Below are 21,139 nucleotides of genomic sequence, written 5' to 3' on the forward strand. Positions count from 1 at the left end.
TTTTCTCCCCAAAGGACAAAATTCCAGTGCAGCTGAATAATTTTTAATTAGTTAATCATTCTACTAACAACTATTTTAAAATGTCTGAAACAACAATTGCTTTTATTTTGCACCAGTATGTTGAAGACTAAATATTTTCTGTATTTCCACTTTATACAAACTTTAGAATAATTTGACCCTTGATATATCAAGAATCTCTGGTCATTTTGCTACTTTTCTGACTGCAAAAAGCTTTGCTCTTTACTGTTTTACCGCACAGTGTTTCAGATATGCTGACTCTTGCTAATAGGTTAATCTTGTGCTTAATATTTCTCCCTCTGTTACCTCATGCTCCAAAAGAGCAAAGTTTTGGAAATGAAAATTGCAGATCTACAATTTTTATTTCTATTTATCTCTCTTAGCATTCTCCGTCGGAACCCTTTTTAGAGAAACCAGTGCCGGATATGACTCAGGTTAGTGGACCGAATACCCAGCTAGTGAAAAGCGATGATTATCTGCCGTCAATTGAGCCGCAGCCACAGCAAAAGAAAAAGAAAAAGAAAAACAATCACATTGCTGCAGAAGGTCCCAGTAAAGGTTTTGGTAAGGAAGACTTTCCTGGGGGACTTGACAGCCAGAATCTAAGCAGAAACTCAGTGGATTGCTCCCAAGAAGACAAGAAGAAAAAGAAAAAGCCCAAGGCAAAAAAAGAACCGAAGGATCCTAAAGAACCCAAGGAAAAGAAGGAACCCAAGACCCCCAAAGTCCCTAAGACCCCTAAAGAGCCAAAGGAAAAGAAAGCAAAAAATACAACACCAAAACCCAAGACCAGCAAAAAGGCTAGGTAAGTCAGGAAACTTGTATATGCAATGAGAGAAAAACAGTGTGTTTGTGGGATTTCTAGAGCATCTGTGCTAAATGGCGTGGGTGGAGAGGAAATCTTGTTTTGTCGTTTGCTTTCTACCATCCACAGCATCATGTTTTTGAGAAGCTTGGGCACATTTCTCTTGTTTGACTTTCCTGTTTATGGCTTCACAGTTATTTTAAGCAAGCTGGAAAGGCAGAAGGTTGGTTTTTCCTTTCAAGGCAGAAAAGTTTCTGGATGTGTTAGATTTCAAAACTAACGCTTTCTCTTCTAATGCTCATCTGTCCTTGTGTGTGGTTTTTGTGTTGAGAAATTAGACTGCTTCCACATTAATGTGGGGTTTCAGAGATGAAGGCTTAGGTTTTATGATGTTTTCCTCTAAATAAAGAAGTTAGGTACTTCACGTTGTTGTATGTTGTACAACCCTTACAGACACTGTTTTATACTAACTCATGGGCTGTAAGCTCTGCTGTTGAAAAGGCATTTTGATATAGATATTGATGTGTCCTCACCAGAGGGGCAATATTAATTTTCCTGTTTCACATGAAGACAATTTTCCTAGCAGAAAATCTTTGTGGATAGACCAGACGGTTTAGCTATGTTTTTTAACTGGCTTCTTAACTTGCCATTCAGCATCGTGTGCCTTTATCAGGATAGGCTTAAAATGTTACAGAGTAGTATGAGAAAGAATAAACTGTCATTACACATGAGTAAATATGTCACAGGTAATAACACAGATTCTTTCCTTGTCCCTCAAGTCCCTAAACACTGTGGTTATAAATGCCTACTTGGAAGAAAACTGAGACCACAAAGACATTAAAGCTCTTTTTTTTTTATTTTTTATTTGTACCTAGAATTTCTTACAACTGTTCTGAATTTGTTCCAAACATCTGAATCTATTTTTCAAGATGTGGCTAGAGTTATAAAATATAACTTCCAGATGGAAGCACAGCCAAACTCAGATAATCTAAATCAGTTTGCAAAATCCATTTGTATTAGGGTTTAAAAATTGCACTTAATGAATCAGCTTTGCATGTATTCTACAAGACTGGCTATTTATTGGTTACATTTGATACAGCTCTGTAGCTAAATGAGGATGGACAGTAAGATGTTACTTGTTTCTTTAGCAAGACAGAAAAGTTTTTATACCAGCAGAGATTGTTTCCTGAAGAATTTATAAACACTGGCTTGTAAAATCAAGTGTTGTTGTATACAGGTTATATTAACTGATCAGTAAATTACAGTTGATCAGCCTATCCCTATTTCAGCATTTACTTTGGCTGTGTACCAGACTGTGCTAAGGATTGGGTTTACATACACAGCAGCAATTCACAGCTTAGAAAATCTCTGAAGCTGTATATCACCAGTATGTATTTTTGAAATGAAAATACTGAATCAGCTAAAATAGCCTTTTCATAGAATCACAAAATGGTTGGGGTTGAAAGGGCCTTCTGGAGATCATGTAGTTCAACCCCATTGCTAAAGCAGGCTCACCTATAGCAGGTTGCATGGGGGGCATCCAGGCAGGTTTTTAATATCTCCAAGGAAGGAGACTTGGCAACCCCTGTGGGTAGCTTGTTCCAGTGCTCTGTTGCCCTCAATGTAAAGTTTTTCTTTCTAGACAGATGGAACTTCCTGTGTTTCAGTTTGTATCCACTGTCCCATGTCCTGTCAGTAGGCACCTCTGAGCAGTGTCTGGCCCCCTTGTCTCCACACCCATACTTAAGATACTTGTGTGCACTGATAAGATCTCTTCTCAGTCATCTCCAGGCTAAACAGGCAAAGCTTCCTCGGCCTTTTCTCTAAAGAGATGTGCTCCAGTTCCTTAGACTCACAGGTTTAAAGGCTGACCAGGCTACATAATAAATGTTACTGAGCCTTTCCCCCTTTTTTTCTGCCAAAAAGTGAAAAACATTTTATTGCACAACTTCTCAATAGACTACATTGAAGCCTTGTTTGATAAACCATGGTTGGAATGGAGTCTGCCTCAAAAACACTCATGGCTGGTGGTCTGGACATCAGAGCTCACGGCTGGCCTGTCCTGTCCACTCAATCCTAATACCTCTATGTGCATCTTTTCTAAATCTGGGGACATACTGTGCAGATTAGGGAGCAGTGTTTCCTCTGAAGGAACAAAACGCTGCTTTTTAAATTGTGTTTGTAGGAGAGTCTCTAACTTCTTTCCCATGCAATGACTTTTGTCCCTGGCTGGCTAGGTGACTTACAGTATTCTAGTAAGTACTAAGCCCTGCTGTTTTACCTGTGAAAGAAACGTGTTTGGAGCAACAGCAAGGGCATTTGGTGTTCCTTATGCTTACTCAGGGGTGTGGAGAAAGTCCTATTTTTGCTCTAATAGGCTTGTGTCTCTTGTTACCAAATGCTGTCTTGAAAACAAGGTTGTTCTCATTTTGTGGTCTTGTCAGCTTCAGTATCAAGCTTCTTTGAAGAACCCAGAGACTGTGTGGGGATGCTATGCTGCCAAAGAATTTTAAATCAGGGAAAGAAATTTGCTTACTTTGGCAACATCACAGACTGGGGAACCTGTCCAGTGACAGATCACTGAATCAAGGTTTTTATATAAATCAACAATCCAAATGTTTAATCATATAAGCCACAGTATTTCAGCAGTAGTAACTCCGGAAAGGAAATATTACAGTAGCTGAGACGATTGAGATTAATGCAAGTTAATACAGATTATGGATGATTATGTAGAAGTAAAATATTTTGATAAAGTTAGTATCTGGCATGTCTTTACTGCTACTGCTTGTATTGTTCAGTATTTTGCTCTAAGCATTGAAAGGAGTAGTGTGGTTTAGAAATCTGAAAATGCTGGGTGTAACTGTAATGGTCCTCATTCTTGAGTAAGATGATCAGCTTCAATAGAAGAGTTTTGCAATCATCTAAAATTAAGGTAAATAAAGCTAGGTATTTATTGAAGAGCAGTATTTTTTGCATAGAGCATGACAAGTCTTTAATAGTTAAATTTGACACAGGCTTTATTAGAGCACACACGGATGAAAAAATCTGAAAAAATCTGTTGTTTAATTATCTTAAACATTATGTAATTTAATATAGTTCATAACCCTGTTATTTTAGTTCCAATTTCAACTAAAAGTATAATCCTTTCTTGTAACAAACAAAAACAAAACCCCAGAAACTTTATCCTTCGCATCTCTGTTATCTTTGGTGTGAGTTGAGACAAAATGAGCAGCCTGTCTCACTGTAATGCACCTTCATGTGAGGGACAAGTCAGATTGGAAAATGGAAGAACCTGATTAATTTAATGGTGGTTTGAATTGTGTCATGGGATCTCAAAAAGAAAGAAAATGCCCAAATAAGCTGCTATTATGTTACACTGCATAGTTAAAGAAAGATCACACATTAATATTGTACTATTACACCTTAAATGGATATTAGCCCAATCCTACCAGAGCTGAAAGACAAATGTAGTGGTGGCTTAAAAAAAAATAGCATTGGCAAAACAAATGTCTTATGGACCAAACTAGTCAAGTTTGAAAGCAAAATCTAGGTTGACCTAGGATCACAGGTGAAGGGTTTTTATTAAATTGAGTGGGTGCTGAATATTATGTAGGTTCTAAACGTTATGAAGGTACATGCAAAGCAGGCAGATTTTTCCAAAAGTAGAGGGACAGGGAAAGGCAAGTAATCCTACTGAATTGCAGAGTCATGGCTCAGATGTCTGTTTCTCCTGTGCCTGTCCCTGGAGGAGATGAGGACCACCTGTTTGAGAAGATCACGCTGCAGCACAGCTGGTATCTCTCCTGCCACTTCCTATGAAACCCTAGAGAGTGGCCACCGTTCATGGTGGCTGGAGCAGGAACTCTGCAAGGGCCAAATGACAGCTATTTGCAGGAGCTCTTGCCTCTTCCCATCTCCTCAAAGCTATGTGCTGTGCTTTGCCAGGCTGCTCATATGTACTGCCTCCCCTCCCTGTGGCAGTGAAAATTTCATCTTCTCCACACACTGAGCAGCACTGGGACACAGTGTAGGGCGAGCGGGTTGTTGCTCACAAAGGGTGTGCTAAACATGAGCATAATCCAGGCTTTTAGAGGGAAGTGGAGAAGGGCTTTCTTGGCGCACAGTTTGGCTGTTTGTTGTATCGGAAGGAGGATGGCTCCTGGCCACGGAAGTGGGAAGAGGTTGCTGTGTGGGGGAGCGGTGCAGACAGCAGGACATAGCACCCTGGGGAGCTGGAGGACAGGAAGAGAGGTCCCGAGGCAGTGGTGGTAGTTTCCACTCCCAAGGTCAGATCATCCTGAGCAAGGCAGGAAGTGGCTGCCTTTGGGAGAGGACAGGAAATCGTGCGAGATTTCCATGCATGTGTCCACTGAGGCTGTTCCTGTTCGCACCTGTCCTCATCTCCCTTTGAACCAGCCCAGCTGCCTGATATTTACCTTTGCTTGTGCTGCAGGGCAGCTTTGTGAGCTTCACTATTACCAAAGCTTTTCAGTAATTTGGCTGACTTCTCAGGCTGGAAAAAACCTTGTTGTCTATTTTTTTTCCTACTTTTGTGATACGTAAAATCTGATTTAAAAAAAAAAGGTTTGATTACACTAGGAGCTTTAAAAAAATAACTGTTTACCTTGGCAGTAAAGTATAAATCTCACATCTCTGACATTTTAAGAAGGTGGGATTGTTTTTCAATGTTTTTTCATGCTCCACAGTGTATGTGGAAAGTGTAAAGTTTGTCTAAGCTAGGTTCCAATAGTGAATCTGTTACAGGACAGTGTTCCCAAATGGTAAAATAAAAATCACTAATGCATCTGACTAACTTTCGATCATAGAATTATAGAAAAAAAAATCATTCAAGTCATGATAGTTGTCACAAATTATATTAATAAACAGATCTTTCAGTTACCCAGATCACGTGAAGTAGTTACACAGAGTAAACATATGGGCTAATTCCCCCTTTAATCCTGCAAAGCATGTCATGATTTTGGGGTCATTTTTGAGTCAGATGGTTTCCCCTGTAAGTTTCTGGAGTTTCATCTAGCTCTCTTGGTGGCTGCTGAGCTGACATGAAACACATCATCAGAGTTTGGATATCTTTCTCAAATTTTAAATCAAGCTCTCTTTTCAGTTGTCTTACGTACTGTTTTCCTATTCAACCTCTTCATGTTGTTTGCTTGTTTGACCTTCTGCAGGTTGTCTTCTTACTGATTCCCTTTGGTCAGTATGGTGTGCAGTGTGCAGTCCTCTAGGAGTAAGAGGATGAAACAAGAAAGTGATATTGGACAATGAGATTGTAAAACATCTAATCTGAAATGTCTGTATTTATATCACTTGAATTGAGGGACAAGTTTAACTGACAGTTTTTAAATACTTGAGAGTTTTTTGTGCGACAAATACTGCTCCAGTTTGTCCTAGATTTATAGTTCCTGTTTTAGGACTGGACACTTATCTTGTCATTAGTGGGTCTTGGCTGAATTTTGCATTTGTGAATGTGTAAAAACAAATATGAGAGATAGTTGTCTAAACGTGTATGTTACAGTTCACCTTCCTTGGAATGTACTAATCATGTGCACCCGGTGTTGAGCACTGACAGGGAGACCTAAAGTCTCGGAGAACGGTCTCTAAGTACCTGCCTGTTCTTCATGTGGAAAGGTAATTCTGTTCCAGGCTAACGCTGTTCCTGGATGGTCTGAGTGTGATCTGCTGCAAAGTGCAAAGGCTGAGTCAAAAGTGGCTACATTTAATTGTCAGGAACAAATCACACTGTCTCCGTGGGAAGACGAAGAACAGTTGCTGACAGTGCGAGGAAGCTGATGCTCTCACTGGCTAGATGAAGCTCCTGCGTGTGTGATGCACTGGGAAGCAGTGTGTCCCTGCGTTTGGAGGGGTGGTGCTGTTTTTCTATTTCTACTTCACCTTTCCCCCCTCCTCCCCACCCCCCCCCCCCCCCCCCCCCACTTTCCTTCAAGGAAGTTGTAGCTGTGCATTTAAAAAGAACAATTCTGTTGCTGGATTTAGAACTCAAAATTCACGGTGGAGCTACACACGGGCTTTGTACTCCCCAAGCTGGTGGCTCTTTCACGTGTGTGTTTATAACTGGTTTAGAAAGGGAAGTGATTTGGAACTTTGTACGAATCGCTTCGACCGGGTCCGCGTCGCCGAGAGTGCTTGTGTATACCGAGGCGCACGGCTCGGGGGTGGATACAGGTCATGAAGCAGCCGTGGCTCGGGCAGAGAAGGGTCTGTCAGAGGCCAGAAAGGAGCCCGTGCTGGGGCAGACCTGCCCGCAGCGCCGGGCTCTTTGTGTGCGCCCGGCCGGCCGGGAGCGCGGCGCGGCGGCGGCTCGGCGGGCCCTCGTTAGCGCTGCCCGGCCTTTCAGCACGCTGCTGTTTTATCCCGCCTAGCCCACGCTATTCTTCCCGGCTTTAAGCCTGTTATTCACAGGCGGCCGTGCACCGGGGGCACGGCACGACGGCTGAGCTTTAATTGCGCGCCCCGCTCCGATTTACGGGGGTCAGGGGGGAAAGCGCCGGGCTGTCAGCGCGCTTCACCTGGCGGCGATCTTCACCTCCCATTTAAACAAGTCGGAGGAACGCGCGGAGCGGGGTTTTTGTTTGTTTTGTGTTGTCGGTGTTTGGTGTTGGGCTGTAGCCGGTGTTTCTGGGAGCGGGCTGGCGGCGATCCGATGAAAGCCGGTGTGTGTGCGGCGGGGTTCCCGAGCTCGGCCGCGCAGGTGCCGGAGCGGGCGGGCGCTGATTGAGGGAAGCAGATGGCAGCGCTCGGTGGCCGCCGGCCAGCGGAGCAGGTGCTGGTCACGTGGCCGCGGGTTGCCGGGGCGACGCCAGCGCTCTCGGCGTGCGGATGAAAAGGCGAAGGGGGCCCCGCTTCAGCTGCGGCTTTTTGTGCCATTGGTGGCAGCCAGAGCGGAAACAAGCGCCGGCGGGGAGGGAGGGGAGCCCGCCGGGCACCGAGCGAGCAGGGAGGGACGCGCGCTGCCGGCCCCGCCGCCTCTCGGGGCTCGCCCTCTGCCCGCGCTGCTCCCGCCGTGCCAAACTCTGCCCCCGCTGTGCCCGCGCTCTTTCCGCCCTGTCCGGCTCTTCCCCACACACACCCCCTTTCATTTTCAATTCTTTTATAAATTGTCACAGTGTAAGGTGGGCTTTTTTTGAGCTGTGCCGAGTCCTATTAATTTCACAGGGCTGTTAGGATTGGAAGGCATCTCTGGAGATCATCCCATCCAAGCCCCCTGCCAAGGCAGGGTCACCCAGAGCAGGTGACACAGGAAGGTGTCCAGGTGGATTTTGAATGTCTCCAGAGAGAGAGACTCCACAAGCTCCCTGGGCAGCTGTTCCAGTGCTCTGCCACCCTCAATGTAAGGAAGTTCTTCCTCATGCTGAGGTGGAGCTTCTGTTTCTGGCTATTGCTCCTTGTCCTGTCACTGTGCATCACTGAAAAGAGCCTGGCACCATCCTCTTGATACCTACTATTGAGAGACTTATATGCATTGATGAATAACAGAATTGTCAGGAATGGAAATGACTTCTGTAGATCATCTACTCTCAGTCTTCTCTTTAAATAGGCCCACCTCCTGCTGTGTCTCCTCACAAGAGAGATGCTCCAGACCCCTGATCATTGTGCCCCTCTTCTGTATCCTATCCAGTAGCTCCTTGTCTTTGTTTCATCGAGGAGTCCAGAACTGGTCATAGTACTCCAGATATGGCCTCACTAGGGCTGAGTAGAGAAATTTTTCAATAATCCAAATCCATGTTCAAAACTCACAGTCTTTTCATGTGTAAATGTTTTGTGGGGTTTGTTTTGTTTTGTTTTTTTAACTTGGAAATCAGTGTTAGTTTAAACACAGGCTGCAATGAGAAAATAACACTGTAGCCGAGCTGTCACAGTCCTGAAGAGACATCTGACTGTATTGGAAAATTTTAAATTACAGCTCCAAAATACACTGTTGGTGGGCTAACTTGCTGATCAAAATGAACAAACTTAAAGCTGATGTTTAAATGAGAATTTACAAATGTGAGGATCGCGAAGAAAAAAAAAATCCGGGCAGTTTCCCAGGTATGAAATTAATGTGATGAGAATGCAGAAGCCGTATAAAAGTGTTTGATACAGGACTTGGTGGCCTGTGCTTGCCATGTGTCAGGTACTAGCACACAGCTGTGCTGCCAACCATCTCAGCCACTTCCTTTATCAAGCCACTCAAATTGGTAATGGGCTGCTGGGAGCTGACCACAAAAAAACTAGTAAAAACCTGCCTCAGACTCAAAGGCTAAATGTGCTTTAAAATACTAGCTTCTACCATTGTTTTTTGTTGCTGTTTAAAAATTTCACCCCTGCCATGCTGCAATTCATCTCAGTTTGTGATTTGGTGATGGTGTACTTAAAGCTATATTTTGATATGTACATCTTCACCCATTTCCAAGCCTCTGAGTGCAGCTGGAGGCATGCAGTCCCAGTTCTTCAGGTGCTGAATGTTTTCCTGGGGGAGGAAGGGAAGGAGCAACCCTCAAAACATTATTGTCGGTGGATATAGCTTTTCTATTGTGTAGAGGCTGAGATACTAGCTGGGTGTATTTTCCCCCTGTACAAGCTACAGTTGCATGGATTGAGGCTGTATAGGTTCCCTCAGTGCTGACACTAAAGTGCATTTCCTGCTTGGAAATAGCAGGGATGAAGTAGAAGATGTATTCAGTCCTTTGTTTTGGTAACGCTTACTCTGGTTCTGCTTACCTGGGCTGCATGGTTAATGTAAGACAAGCACATGCATAATCCTGTTTCTCTTCTTGTGTGTCAGGTGTCCAAGCACTGCTTTCAGAAAGTGCACATTCTGAAGAGAGCAGCTCTTCCTTTCCCATCTCATTTTTAGTTTCTTGTTGAGTACACATCGAGTGTCGCTGTCTAAGGTCTTGAAGGAAAGAAGCAAGGTGTCTGTTGTTAAGGCATGTGTAGTGATGGCCCATGCATCATTGATTTTCCAGTTACCTTGAAATACTTAAGAAAGGCAGTTGAAAATAATGAAGTCACTCAAAACAAACATCTCACACATCAACTGTTTGTTTGGTTTTTTTTAAGAACTTCTTGCTTATATTTTTCTACAAATACCGATTAAAAATACCTTTGTTTCAGCAGCAAGAAGCAAGATTCAGAAGCTGGTGCTGCGAAGAAAAAGGTTAACAAGGGAAAGGAAGGTTCTGAAAACTCAGATTTGGAAAAAACTCCACCACCATCACCTCATCCTGAAGATGAAGATGATCCAGGAGTTCAGGTAGTCCTATTGTTGAACTTCATTTTAGGCTTTGACAACTTAGAAGGATAAAACAATAGTTCTCATGGTCTTTAATATAGAGATACAGATATTTGGATAATTTCTGTGTTGTTTACAAAGAACGTGAGAAAGGAAAATCACCATGGTGAATATTTTACAAAAACAAGTATTCTTCCTCATAATTTCGCTTTACAGTCTTGTTACTTGCAGATATATGTACGGTGCTGCTGAGTTTTCACATGTTGTCTTTGATTACTGTTGCAGTTATGGTGCTGAATGTTCTGTTCTGTAGACTCAATGCACTATTACAAAGTCTTGCTTATAAGCTTGGTGTTTATTCTTGCATTGGCTTTGCAAACCTTCTGAAATCAAGAATGAGACATGACAAAGCAGAGTGTTGAAAACATGCATGTCAGGCACTTGTAGCTATCTTGCTTTAGCAGACGAAGGGCTTTTTTTGCAGGACTAACAGTCATGGCTCACATTGATTAATTTCTCTTGACCACTGCACTCCTATCACCTTCTGTCCAAACTTTATTTCACGTAAGGCAAATCTGGAAACAGAGTAGCATATATGACAAGTTTTGTGTGCTCTGTCCTTTGACGTGCTAAGAAGTGGTCAGCTCCTGGCTTGATCCTGCTGGCAGCTTTTAGTGCTAAAAATAAGAGTCTCCTCGTAAAGAGGCGGGGACAAATTGTGGGGGGGAAGGTATGAGGCTCCTATGTAGTCACACCATGTACATGAAATTCACTGCATTTTTCCATTGCACGTCAGGTTGTGGACAGATTGCTTCTGGTTATGTGAGATGTTCAGACCAATGATCAACTGGGAATGGTCAAAGTAGCCTGGTGAAATCTTTGGCAAACAGTTGTCCTACAAGAGCATGGTTTATACCCTTCCTCCCACTATTTTCAAGAAGAATATAGTAAATAATGAAATAGTATAGAAATAGTATAGTTTTATAATGAAATAATGAAGTAGTATAGTTACATAGAATATATAACTAGTGTATTCTAGTTAAAAACAAAGCAGCAGAAGAGTGTGTTCTTCCTGACTGCTTCAGACTGTGTATTCTGAATTAGAGAAGTTGAGTTAAACCATGCAGATATTAAAATGTTTGAAGAATAAATTTTTCTATCCTGTTTTGCAAATTTCTACCAGTCTGATTAATGGCACTGGCAAAAGATGAATAAACTTTAGGGTTTCAGATGGGTTTTTTTGGGCTAATTTGTAGTTGTATATATTCCATTTACAACTCAACATTTCTGTATGGTTTATGTGTTTCAATCTAGTGGAACAAATACTTTCTGTCTGTCAAACATAATTGGGTGATAAACATGGTTTGATATTTTTTGTAAATAGAAGTGCTAGGGCATTTGCACCACTTTTTAATTAAATGTTACAAAGTATTTCAGGAGACTTTTTATTTTCTTAGTACTTTCTCATACTGTGCATGCTACACAGCACTTGCACTTCTTTGCATGAACTTAGCAAAAGGTTCCAACTAAGTTTGTTAGGACAGCTACAGTTAATAAACTTGTTATGCATTTCTCAACTGAGGTTGATATTACTCAGTTGTCTAAAACACAGTAGCATTTTTAGTGCTAAATCCTGAGCCTTCTGTAGGGGTATTATGTAGTAAAGCACAGTGATGCATTGCTTTCTTTAAAGAGGAGAAATACTTGCCTTTGTGTGTTATCATGCAGTTTTTTTATATTCCATTATCAAACCTATTACTCACCTTCCTACCTGTAGATCAGATAATGAGTTAAAGATAATCTGATGCAGGTAAATGTATGCGTAGTTTCTGTCAACAGGGCATAAAAATTGCAAAACCACCTGTGAATGTAAGAGGAAACAGGAAGTTAATCAAGTCAAAAAATATTAAATAAAGGCTACCATTATGTTTTAGGTATTCTTTCTGTTAGGGAAATAAGAGAAGAGATTTTTGGCACCAAAAGTAATGGCAAGACTTACCTACAGAGTCAGAAGAAACTTAGCATTTTCCCACCAGTGATCATGTAAATCAAGATGCAAATTTGTCAAGTGTTACCTATTTTGAAGTATAAAAATACTGTTTTGTGGAAACTCCCACAAGCTACTGAGTTAAAGGTAGAAGTCACATCACCATTGTTTAAAAGGTTGATGTAAGCTTAACCTTTGATCAAAATTTTCATTTTCAGTTAAATAATTTCTAATTTTGTGAAGTGCATTACGTTTTTATGCTTTAAAAAGTATGATTAGTTATCTAAAAGTATTTGACTTTATGTATATTAAGAGACTCAGATGTATAAATCTGTTAAACAAGCTACATAAGTATTTGCATGTATCAGTGAAGATGTGTGGTAGCTGAGAAAGATGTATAAATAAGCAGTGTAAAATATATTAATAAATAGTATATCAAGTTATTAAAGTGGGGTTTTTTTAACTGTTGATATTCAACATAATTTTAATATATACATTACTCCATTAAGATATTTGATGCTCAGTTGGCAGTTTCCTTCAACAACATATGCTTACAGCTTTTCAAGTGTATAACCTGATGCAGACTATCTGGGAAGCTGAATTTTATTGTTGTAAAAAACAGTACTCAACACTGAGCATCATGTTGCAAATTCTGTCAAATACATGCTTCTGTGTTTTACAGGTTGTTTTGTCTTTTGAGGCTTTCTCCCATCCTGGTAGTGAGGGTATGGGAGCACAGAAATCATGTTTTCAATTTGGGGTGGTTCAAGTTTTCCATTCTCCTCCATTAGTTTGGGGTCTTTTCCCATGCTGTGCTGCAGGATGCCTTTCTCAACAGTGCTGGGTCAGTGAAGTGAGGAAATCGTATTTCATTGTGTTTCCCCTACAAGATAATCCCAGTACAACTGGGTGGATGGGGAGAGGAAGAAAGTGTGTTGTCACTGCTTAGCAACACAGTGGGCCATGCTGTGGAAAGGTGGTGTTTGGCTCCTGCATTGGCCATCTGTCAAAGTATGTTACAGATGTGAATGGAGAGGTGCAGCTTCTTGAGTTTTAATTGCTGTCTGAAATAAGCTTCCTAATTTTTTAATGTTGTTTTAGTAATGTTTAAAAAATGAAATAATCCCCAACTTATGCTTTCCAACTTGGAACAAGCATAAGGTTGATTTTGTTTGTGGTTGTTTTTTTGTTTAATTGTACATTTTTGTTGTTTTTTTTGCTTACAGAATTTAAGAATGGCTAACAGGCAGCAATTCAGAATAGTAATGTCCCAAGTCCACTGTTTCTACCAGGGTGTTGTAGAAATTATAACATTTACTGCACACTGGTGTATTTGAGACACACAGAGAAGTTTTCTATTACTCTGCTTCTTACCAGTTTTGTTTCTCATGAAAAACATTAATGATTTCCATTCAGAAACGACGCTCCAGCAGGCAGGTGAAGAGGAAGCGTTATACTGAAGACCTGGAGTTCAAGATTTCAGATGAGGAGGCTGATGATGCTGATGCTGCTGGAAGAGACTCTCCTTCAAATACTTCTCAGTCAGAGCAACAGGTCAGATATAAACAGACTGGAAAGGTGGCTGTACCTGCAGCATTCAGAGATCAAATGTAGACCCTTTTCCTGAATGATATTCATATATGATTGATAGAGTGTGCCAGAAGGAATTAGTTTTTACATTCTTAAATAATATTTCAACTCATGACTTTGTTTGAAAGCTGATGATATACAGCTTAAAAGTTCAAGCTGAGTTCTTTGAAATTAGTGGTCTCTAGCTAAAGGAAACTTAAACTGTACTGCTAGGAATCTAGAATGTATTTCTGTGAATTCAGTGGTCTGGCTTCTGTGACTTTAATAAACCACTCAAGCTTGTCCCCTGCTGCTAGGCACCATAAGAACTCCTTTATGAAATTACTGCCTTGTAGTACCCAGCAGGGTACACTTTATTCTCTGTGCAATGTAAATGATGGATAAAATAGTTTGAATAAGATGAGGGGTAATACTGTAGGAATGACTGTTGTAACAATCTCATTGTTTTGTAGTGCTTTTTCAAAGAACTACTTCATTTAACTGATGACCTATTGGAGAATATATACATGTTCTTTGTTATTTCATTTGGCATTTGTTAAGCCTTGTGAAATATTGTATGTGATCTCCATTGTTAATTGTGTCTTATCAGAAGGAGGATTGGGATGGTTTGCCTGTGTTGTAATAGTGAATTAATGTAATAGAGAATTGCAGGCAGTTTTAAGAGCAATTGTGTGGACACATGCACAGCCAGCTAGAGCTTCTGAGCATCATCTGCTGTTTAGACAGTATGGTGCTGAGAGCATGTATTATTTTAGGTCAGGGGAACTGCTCATGTTGTTACATCTGTTTATCTATGCATGTCAACCTTCTCAACTGAGTGAGCTGGAGTTGCACTTAAAAATGGGTGCAAACAAGTATCCTTCAATCCTTTATTATGGTATTAAATCTTTGAATCCTCAAAGTTCTCATGCTAGGGGGGAGAATATCCTCTTGGTATTAAGCTTCTGTTACAAAAATTATTTAAAGTTTTTCTAATAAAGGAAGTCTTTAACAAAGATGCACTCCCCTAACACTTGTGTGCTATTTATGATGTAGGAATCTGCTGATGCTGAAGGTCCCATTGTGGAGAAAATCATGAGTAGCCGTTTAGTCAAGAAAAAGGTAAAACAAATTCCCTCCCCCCCATATTTTTAAGTAGGCTAAAAATATTTCTGCTGAAGCCCTTACCAAGTTCTTAAAATACCTTGGATATTCCCAATTTAAAAACTGTTCTCTTGAACAGAGGAGGTTTCCTTAAAAGTGTATTCAGATGGTATGCAACATGTTTATGATAGACATACAGAAAACAGATTGTTTAATCTTTTACTTGTTTCTTGCTTTGTTTGATGAAAAATTTGATTTTTGCAAATATACATGTCTGGGTGAAATCTATGGTACTCTACACTTCAGAGTGATATTCCATAGGAATTTGAGGAATGAAAGAACTTTCCTGTACCCTAAATTTCTGCCTTTTCTAGTAAACAAAAACCCTTGCCCATAATTTTTGCATCTTTTGATTAGAGTTGTTCTTAGCTGAAACAAGTTTACATGTGACCAAGTATGATGCATACAGAAGTAACGAATATCTTCCTTGTCACTATGCCAAGATGGGGAAAGAGACACTCAGGTTCATTGTGGTTCTCTTATAACTCTGCCCTGGTTCCTAATTAAGTTCTTATTTTGCTTACAGATTTTTCTAATCTGCTTCACAACTTGATTGGCCTTTGCACTTCCAAAGTATTAGAACATTGAGAAGGAAGTAGAAAAGAACTTATCCCCAAAAGGGCATGATTATATTTATAGACTCTTTTGTGGAGCTAATTCTCTGACTTGTACTACAGTTGGACAGAAAACTGTCCAACTTAGATATGGCATCATGTTCATCTTTGTTAACCAGCAATACATCTTTGCCTCAGTCTTAATTTTCAAATTGGAGAAAGACTATTTCCCTTTATTAATGGATTTTTTATTTTCAGTGTTGTGGTGGTTTGTGGTTTGTTTTTGGGTTTTTGTTTGGTTTTCTTAGGCGGGGTAGGATGTGTGTGTTCAATTTCATTACTACTGCCCTAACATCATTAACAGTTTTGTAAACCTACATTCATTTAGTGTCATGAGTGGCTGTGATTCAATCTGACCTGTTTATGCATGTTACACAGCGTAAGCTTCTAAGGCTTTTTGGAGGTTTTTTCCCATTTGGATTCTTTTTAGTCTAGAGCTGTATTTTGTGTTTCAAATCATAGGCTTATTTTTCAGATAAACTTGAGGTAATATGAAGTGAGTATTTACTTGTCTTGATGGTCTACTAGGCAGGAGAGGAGAATGTGGTCCTTTCATAAATGTCTTTACTTGGGAAGCTGTTTTTCACCAATTATTCTTCCCTTCTTCCTCTCCCCTGCAAACAAAGGTGTGATTACTCATGGGGAGTGTGTATTTTGCTGCAGTTTGTGGGAAGTGGTTGGTCTGCAGCCTACATGTCTTTGATTGCAAGCTCTGCTGGAGGCAAGCTCTATTTTGAGCTTTTTCTTTTATGTTTTTTTATGGATTGTATTTGCAGGTTTGAGGGGTGTCTCTTCTTTCCCTGCTCTTCTCCCCAACCCTCTTCTCCAAATTTAAAAAAAAAAAAAAAAGAAAAAAAAAGGAGGATTTCAGATGTTAATATTTAACATCTGAAGTATCCAACTGTGCTTTTATTAAAGGTCTTTTGCACTTTTACTAACGTCATCAAAACCCTGGTTGTTAGATTACTAATCAAAGTGAAATTGCTGCGATCAGGACCAGTGCATAAAATAAACACAAGGAGAGGCTTCACTAGGAAACCTTTCAGTGGTTTATGTTGTAACAAAGATGTTGCATTCGAGTAAAGGACATTAGATAATGAATACACTTTTGGAGCAGTATTCTTATCATAAAATCCTGCTGGTTTTCTGAGAAATAGCCTTAGTCTAGTTCTGGGGTTACCAGATAGGATGCAGCACTGTACTTGTAGCCATTTTTTAAATGTACAGAGTAAAAGGTAGAACTGAGTTCCTGTTTGAGGTAAAAAAGATAGTGTTTTTCACAGTTGCTCTTAGCGTGGAATGTTGAATACCCTTAAATACTTCTTGCAGAAAGCATGAAGTATCTGTATCACTCTCTTTCCAAACCTGATGAGTTTGGATGTTGAGATTTTTCTTTCGGATCTCTTTGAATTCCTGTTTCTTTATTTTGAAAAGGAATAGCTGGAACTGATTGTGCTATCCAGCAGAAATAGCACATATTATGGAAAGACAGGGAGTTCGTAGAACCTTGTACCTGCATGCTGCACATGTGAATGTCACTTTTTGCCTACTAGTACATGTGAGAATTAGAACTAATTGAAATGTGTGCAATACCTGCATGTCTTCCTCAAACTGATCAGTTTACAGTTTAGTGCTGTGTATCAGTTGAGGTGGTTGGGTTTTGTGTGTTGCTTTGCATCTGTTATTAAGGTGTTCTGTCTGCTATTTTTCTGGTAGCTGATAGTTGTGGTGGTTTGTGGTTTTTTCAAGGTTTTTTTCTTAGGTTTGGTTTGTTGGTTGGTTGGTTGGTTGTTTTTTTGGCTTTTTTCCCCCAAGCTTTTGTCTCTACACCTGAGTGCTTTACATTACAAACTTTTGCATTAGCAGTGTTACTGTATCACCTCTGTGGCAATGGCATGCAAGATTATGTGCTTTTAAGTATTCACTTGAATGAAGGGGTAATTTATTTCTTCGATTATCTGCAGAGACTGTGAATCAGATCCTACTCACACCTGGAAGTGATAATTTGAAGTGTCCTGCATTGCCCGAGTCTGCCATGTGTTATTTTAGGTTGTCTGTGTAATCAGTTTGGGGAGAATTTTGCATAAATGTTCAATCTAACCGTTTTACATGGTTAATGAAAATGTACAGGTAGTGAGGACTGCACAGTGACATCAGAGGCATAAGCTGCTGTCTCATATGCTCTAAAGTGTTGTATTGTTAATCTCTGCTTGAGTGCTGACAGTTTTGATTTGATGAAATTTTTGGAGGAGGGTATAAGTGCTGAATACTGGGCTAAGATTTTTAAAATATTTTTTCTGAAGTACTTTTTGTTTAGGTGAATCTTTGATGCAGTCTCGTAGAACGTCTAATAACATAGACCAGGTATCACCTATTAGACAATACTAAAGTGTGTTTTACTCATGAGAGTTACAGAATTTATGAAGATCTGCATTGTAAATTATTGTTATTAAGTTGGCAGCTGACAGAAAATATGTTTGACTGAAATGCTGCTGAGGGGAGTGAAGTTGGTTAATATGAAACCTCTATGTAAAGGTGTTTAATGATGTTGTCATTGTAATACTGATGGATCTCAAAGGATTCTGGTTTAACACTAATGAAAGAGACTTGCCTGTAATACATTGTAGATAATAAAAGAAGTTAATGTCTTAAAATTAGGGTTGACTTCTTAAAGACTGATTTTGCCTCAGGGCAGTGAATAGGTTCAGATAATATGATCTCCAGCTTCTTTTTTTTTCAATGCAGTTTTGATCTCTAAATATTAATATCATCTTGAGAAAGATTCTTACAAATTTTTTGTTTTGATGATCTTCAGTTTCCTTCCTTTCAACAGTGTTTTTGTAAGTGGCAGAGAAGTTTCTTTTCTTCCCTATGTTTGGGTTTAGAGGATGGTTTGGAGAGCTCATTTTCTTCAATGGAAGATTGAAGAAGATCAAGTACCAGCAGTAGTCTTCTTCCATTTCTTTAGGGTAAAATAGGTGGAATCTGGTGTTGCTTTTCTCTCTAGAAAGGAATACAGACTGTATGAGAGTGATATAAATGCTAAACTGAAACTCCCTTGCTAGTCAGGAAATAAAGGAATACTGTGTGAATCAGGGACTGGGAATACATGAACTTCCCTATGCTAGAACACAGTTTAATGCAGCTGCTACTGTTGTTCTTTAATTGCACTGCTGTGAAGGTAAAATCTAGCCAGCAACTAAAGATGACAATTCAAGTTTGTGTGTGTGTGTATGTGTGTGTGTGTGTTTAAAAAAATAAATAAAAATACTAAAATTGTTGATTTATACAGCAGTCAACAGTTTTGCGTGTTTAATACTGCATATACAGTATTTATTGCAGATGATGTTGAACCTGATAAAATGTATGAACCAGAAAATGCTACTCTGTTTAAAATTTTCCTAAAGTTCATTAGTGAAAACAAACCGTTAATGTTGTGACATAAACCGAATTCTAAATGTGTGCCTGGTGCACTGTCCTTAGTTTGTCCTATGGCTGGGTTAAGGAGTAATTCAACAAAGTATTACATGCCATATGTTATGCAATACTTTGGCACCAGGGATGAGTTAAGGGTAGCTCAACCCTTAGCACTGAATGCCCTTGGTTTTGCTGGTTTATGTCACAACTTTAACCTTGCTTTAAATGTAGTTTTTGGGTGTTAATTTAATTTGGCTGCTCTGTATGTGAGACATCTTGCCTGAGTGAATTTAATTGCACCATTGAGTAAAACTAAATCCATGAACACTGATGCACTACAATTCTAGCAGAGGTATAAGGTTTAATTTTATATGGCTTCTTGTTTGGAGTTATTAACTATATGGAGGAATAAACCCCCTTTAAAACTCTTTTTTAAAACATTACAAAACCCACAATGTAAAGTTGCTATGAGCCAGCCAAAAATAATACATATGGCATTCAGGAGTGCAGTTGCTAATTGGCTGCTGCCTGAGAAAATGGTACACTTGGCTTCTACTTAACACTGTGGGTTTGGCAGAAAGCCAGATTTGGGGTGAGGTTGTGAATGAAGCTGCATGTGGTTAGGGAGGAGTTCAAATGATTCATGTCTTGGAAGTTGTAGTAAGCAGTGCAGTATGTACTTGGGTAAGCAGCTGGAGGAAACTCCTCACCCATGTCCTCCCCCACAAACCTTTTCCTAACACCTCCACTTGTGTCTCTGTGTGGGGACAATAGTCCATATCTCAGATTGTTTTTTAATTCTTTACTAAATTGGGCTGTTTAGAGATTTAATTCATGTTTTGTCATTTCTTTTCTTTTAGATGGAGAATGGAGAGGAAGTAGAAGTAGAGGAATTCTATGTAAAGTACAAAAACTTGTAAGTAAAGTTACAGGTTCGATTGCTATCCTTAAGTACATATAACTGCCAAATAGCTACAAAACTGGTTTTGTAATTGATACAAATTATTATCAAACTTTAAACATACCTAATGTTTAATCTAAAACAGTGACAAACAGGGAAATACCTTGCATTGGTGGTACAGGGTTTGACAGTGTTATCTTAATTTGTGCTCTCTCCAAAATTGATTTCTGTTCTCTCCAAAATTAAATCCATAGGTAAAATTCCTCTGATATTAAATACTTTAAGGCTCATTAAGCATGCAGGCTCATAAGCACACACCTGTGCTGTGTAGGTCTAACTGCAACTGTAGAGTAAGTGTGTGCAAACTACTCACAAATAACTCTTGATGTTGTTTCAAAAACAAGATTTATGTTGAACGAAATGTCTAAGATAACAAACAAATGAGATAGGTTTCAATATTCCAGCAGATCATTACCCCTCCATGAGAGCAGCATGTTGTTTTACTTCTGGACTCTGAAACTGCAATGCAATCAGTATTAAAAATAAAACACTTCATAGCTGGAGAAGCTCACTTTTCTTCTAGGAAAATAGCACATCTTGTGTATTTTTGCCAAATTTTCTGTCTATGAGACAGAAATCTGCTTTAAGGGAGCTTATGACAGCTAACTGTACGTAGTTGACTTGACTTTAAATATGCTGTTGTTTTTGTATCCTTTGCACCATATTGTTTATTGTATAATGTTTAATTGCTTAATTATGCTTTGTTTAGTTTCTATTACATAGACATAATTTTTGTGTGAACTGTGTTTTAGCACTAGAACTTTTGGCAGACTAAATTTATGGAGTGGGGCAAGTCACTTTGGCAGAGCTACTGTTTCTTTTATGTTGTTACTGTGGAATTGCATTTACAAGGGGGTTTTCCCTCTGTCAGTCTTAAAAGACTCACAAGCAATTTTGAGTTACAATGCTGTCTCACAAAAAAAATTATATAGGATGGTAGCACTTAAAATATTTGCATCTTTTCATTAATTTTGAGTGGGAATTGTTTCTATCTTCTGATAGAAATACTTTTCTCTATTAGTAAGTATAATTACTTTGAAAAAAGATGATTGTTTAATAACCTGTATGATAAAGAAGATAGTGTCAAGTTTTCCAAGCAGAGCACTATGCTGTGCTGGAAAGATCTAGTTATGCTAGAGGAATACATGAGGAATACAATGGAAGCAGAGTTTTGAGTATGATTTTTCTGTTTCATCTTCTAGTTCTTACCTTCACTGTCAGTGGGCATCTGTGGAAGAGCTGGACAAAGACAAGAGAATTCAGCAGAAGATTAAGCGGTTTAAGGCAAAACAGGGCCAGAATAAATTCCTTTCTGAAGTATGATTTTTTTTTTTGTTTGTTTCTTTTGGGTATT

The 21,139-nt window shown here is 39.5% G+C and overlaps 1 protein-coding gene across 1 annotated transcript; it reads left to right on the forward strand.

The window, feature by feature from the left end:
* Positions 1 to 258: 258 nt before the first annotated feature.
* Positions 259 to 21,102, forward strand: LOC130266797 (chromodomain-helicase-DNA-binding protein 7-like; the record flags this gene model as incomplete). The annotated part of the gene is made up of 6 exons (XM_056516056.1): positions 259 to 823; positions 9,956 to 10,094; positions 13,477 to 13,614; positions 14,686 to 14,751; positions 19,685 to 19,740; positions 20,988 to 21,102. Coding segments are annotated over exons 1-6 (894 nt in total), but the record flags the coding sequence as incomplete, so codon positions are not given.
* Between the last annotated feature and the right edge of the window lie 37 nt (positions 21,103 to 21,139).

Source organism: Oenanthe melanoleuca, unplaced genomic scaffold, assembly GCF_029582105.1.
Source record: "Oenanthe melanoleuca isolate GR-GAL-2019-014 unplaced genomic scaffold, OMel1.0 S237, whole genome shotgun sequence".
In the NCBI taxonomy this organism is placed as follows: domain Eukaryota; kingdom Metazoa; phylum Chordata; class Aves; order Passeriformes; family Muscicapidae; genus Oenanthe; species Oenanthe melanoleuca.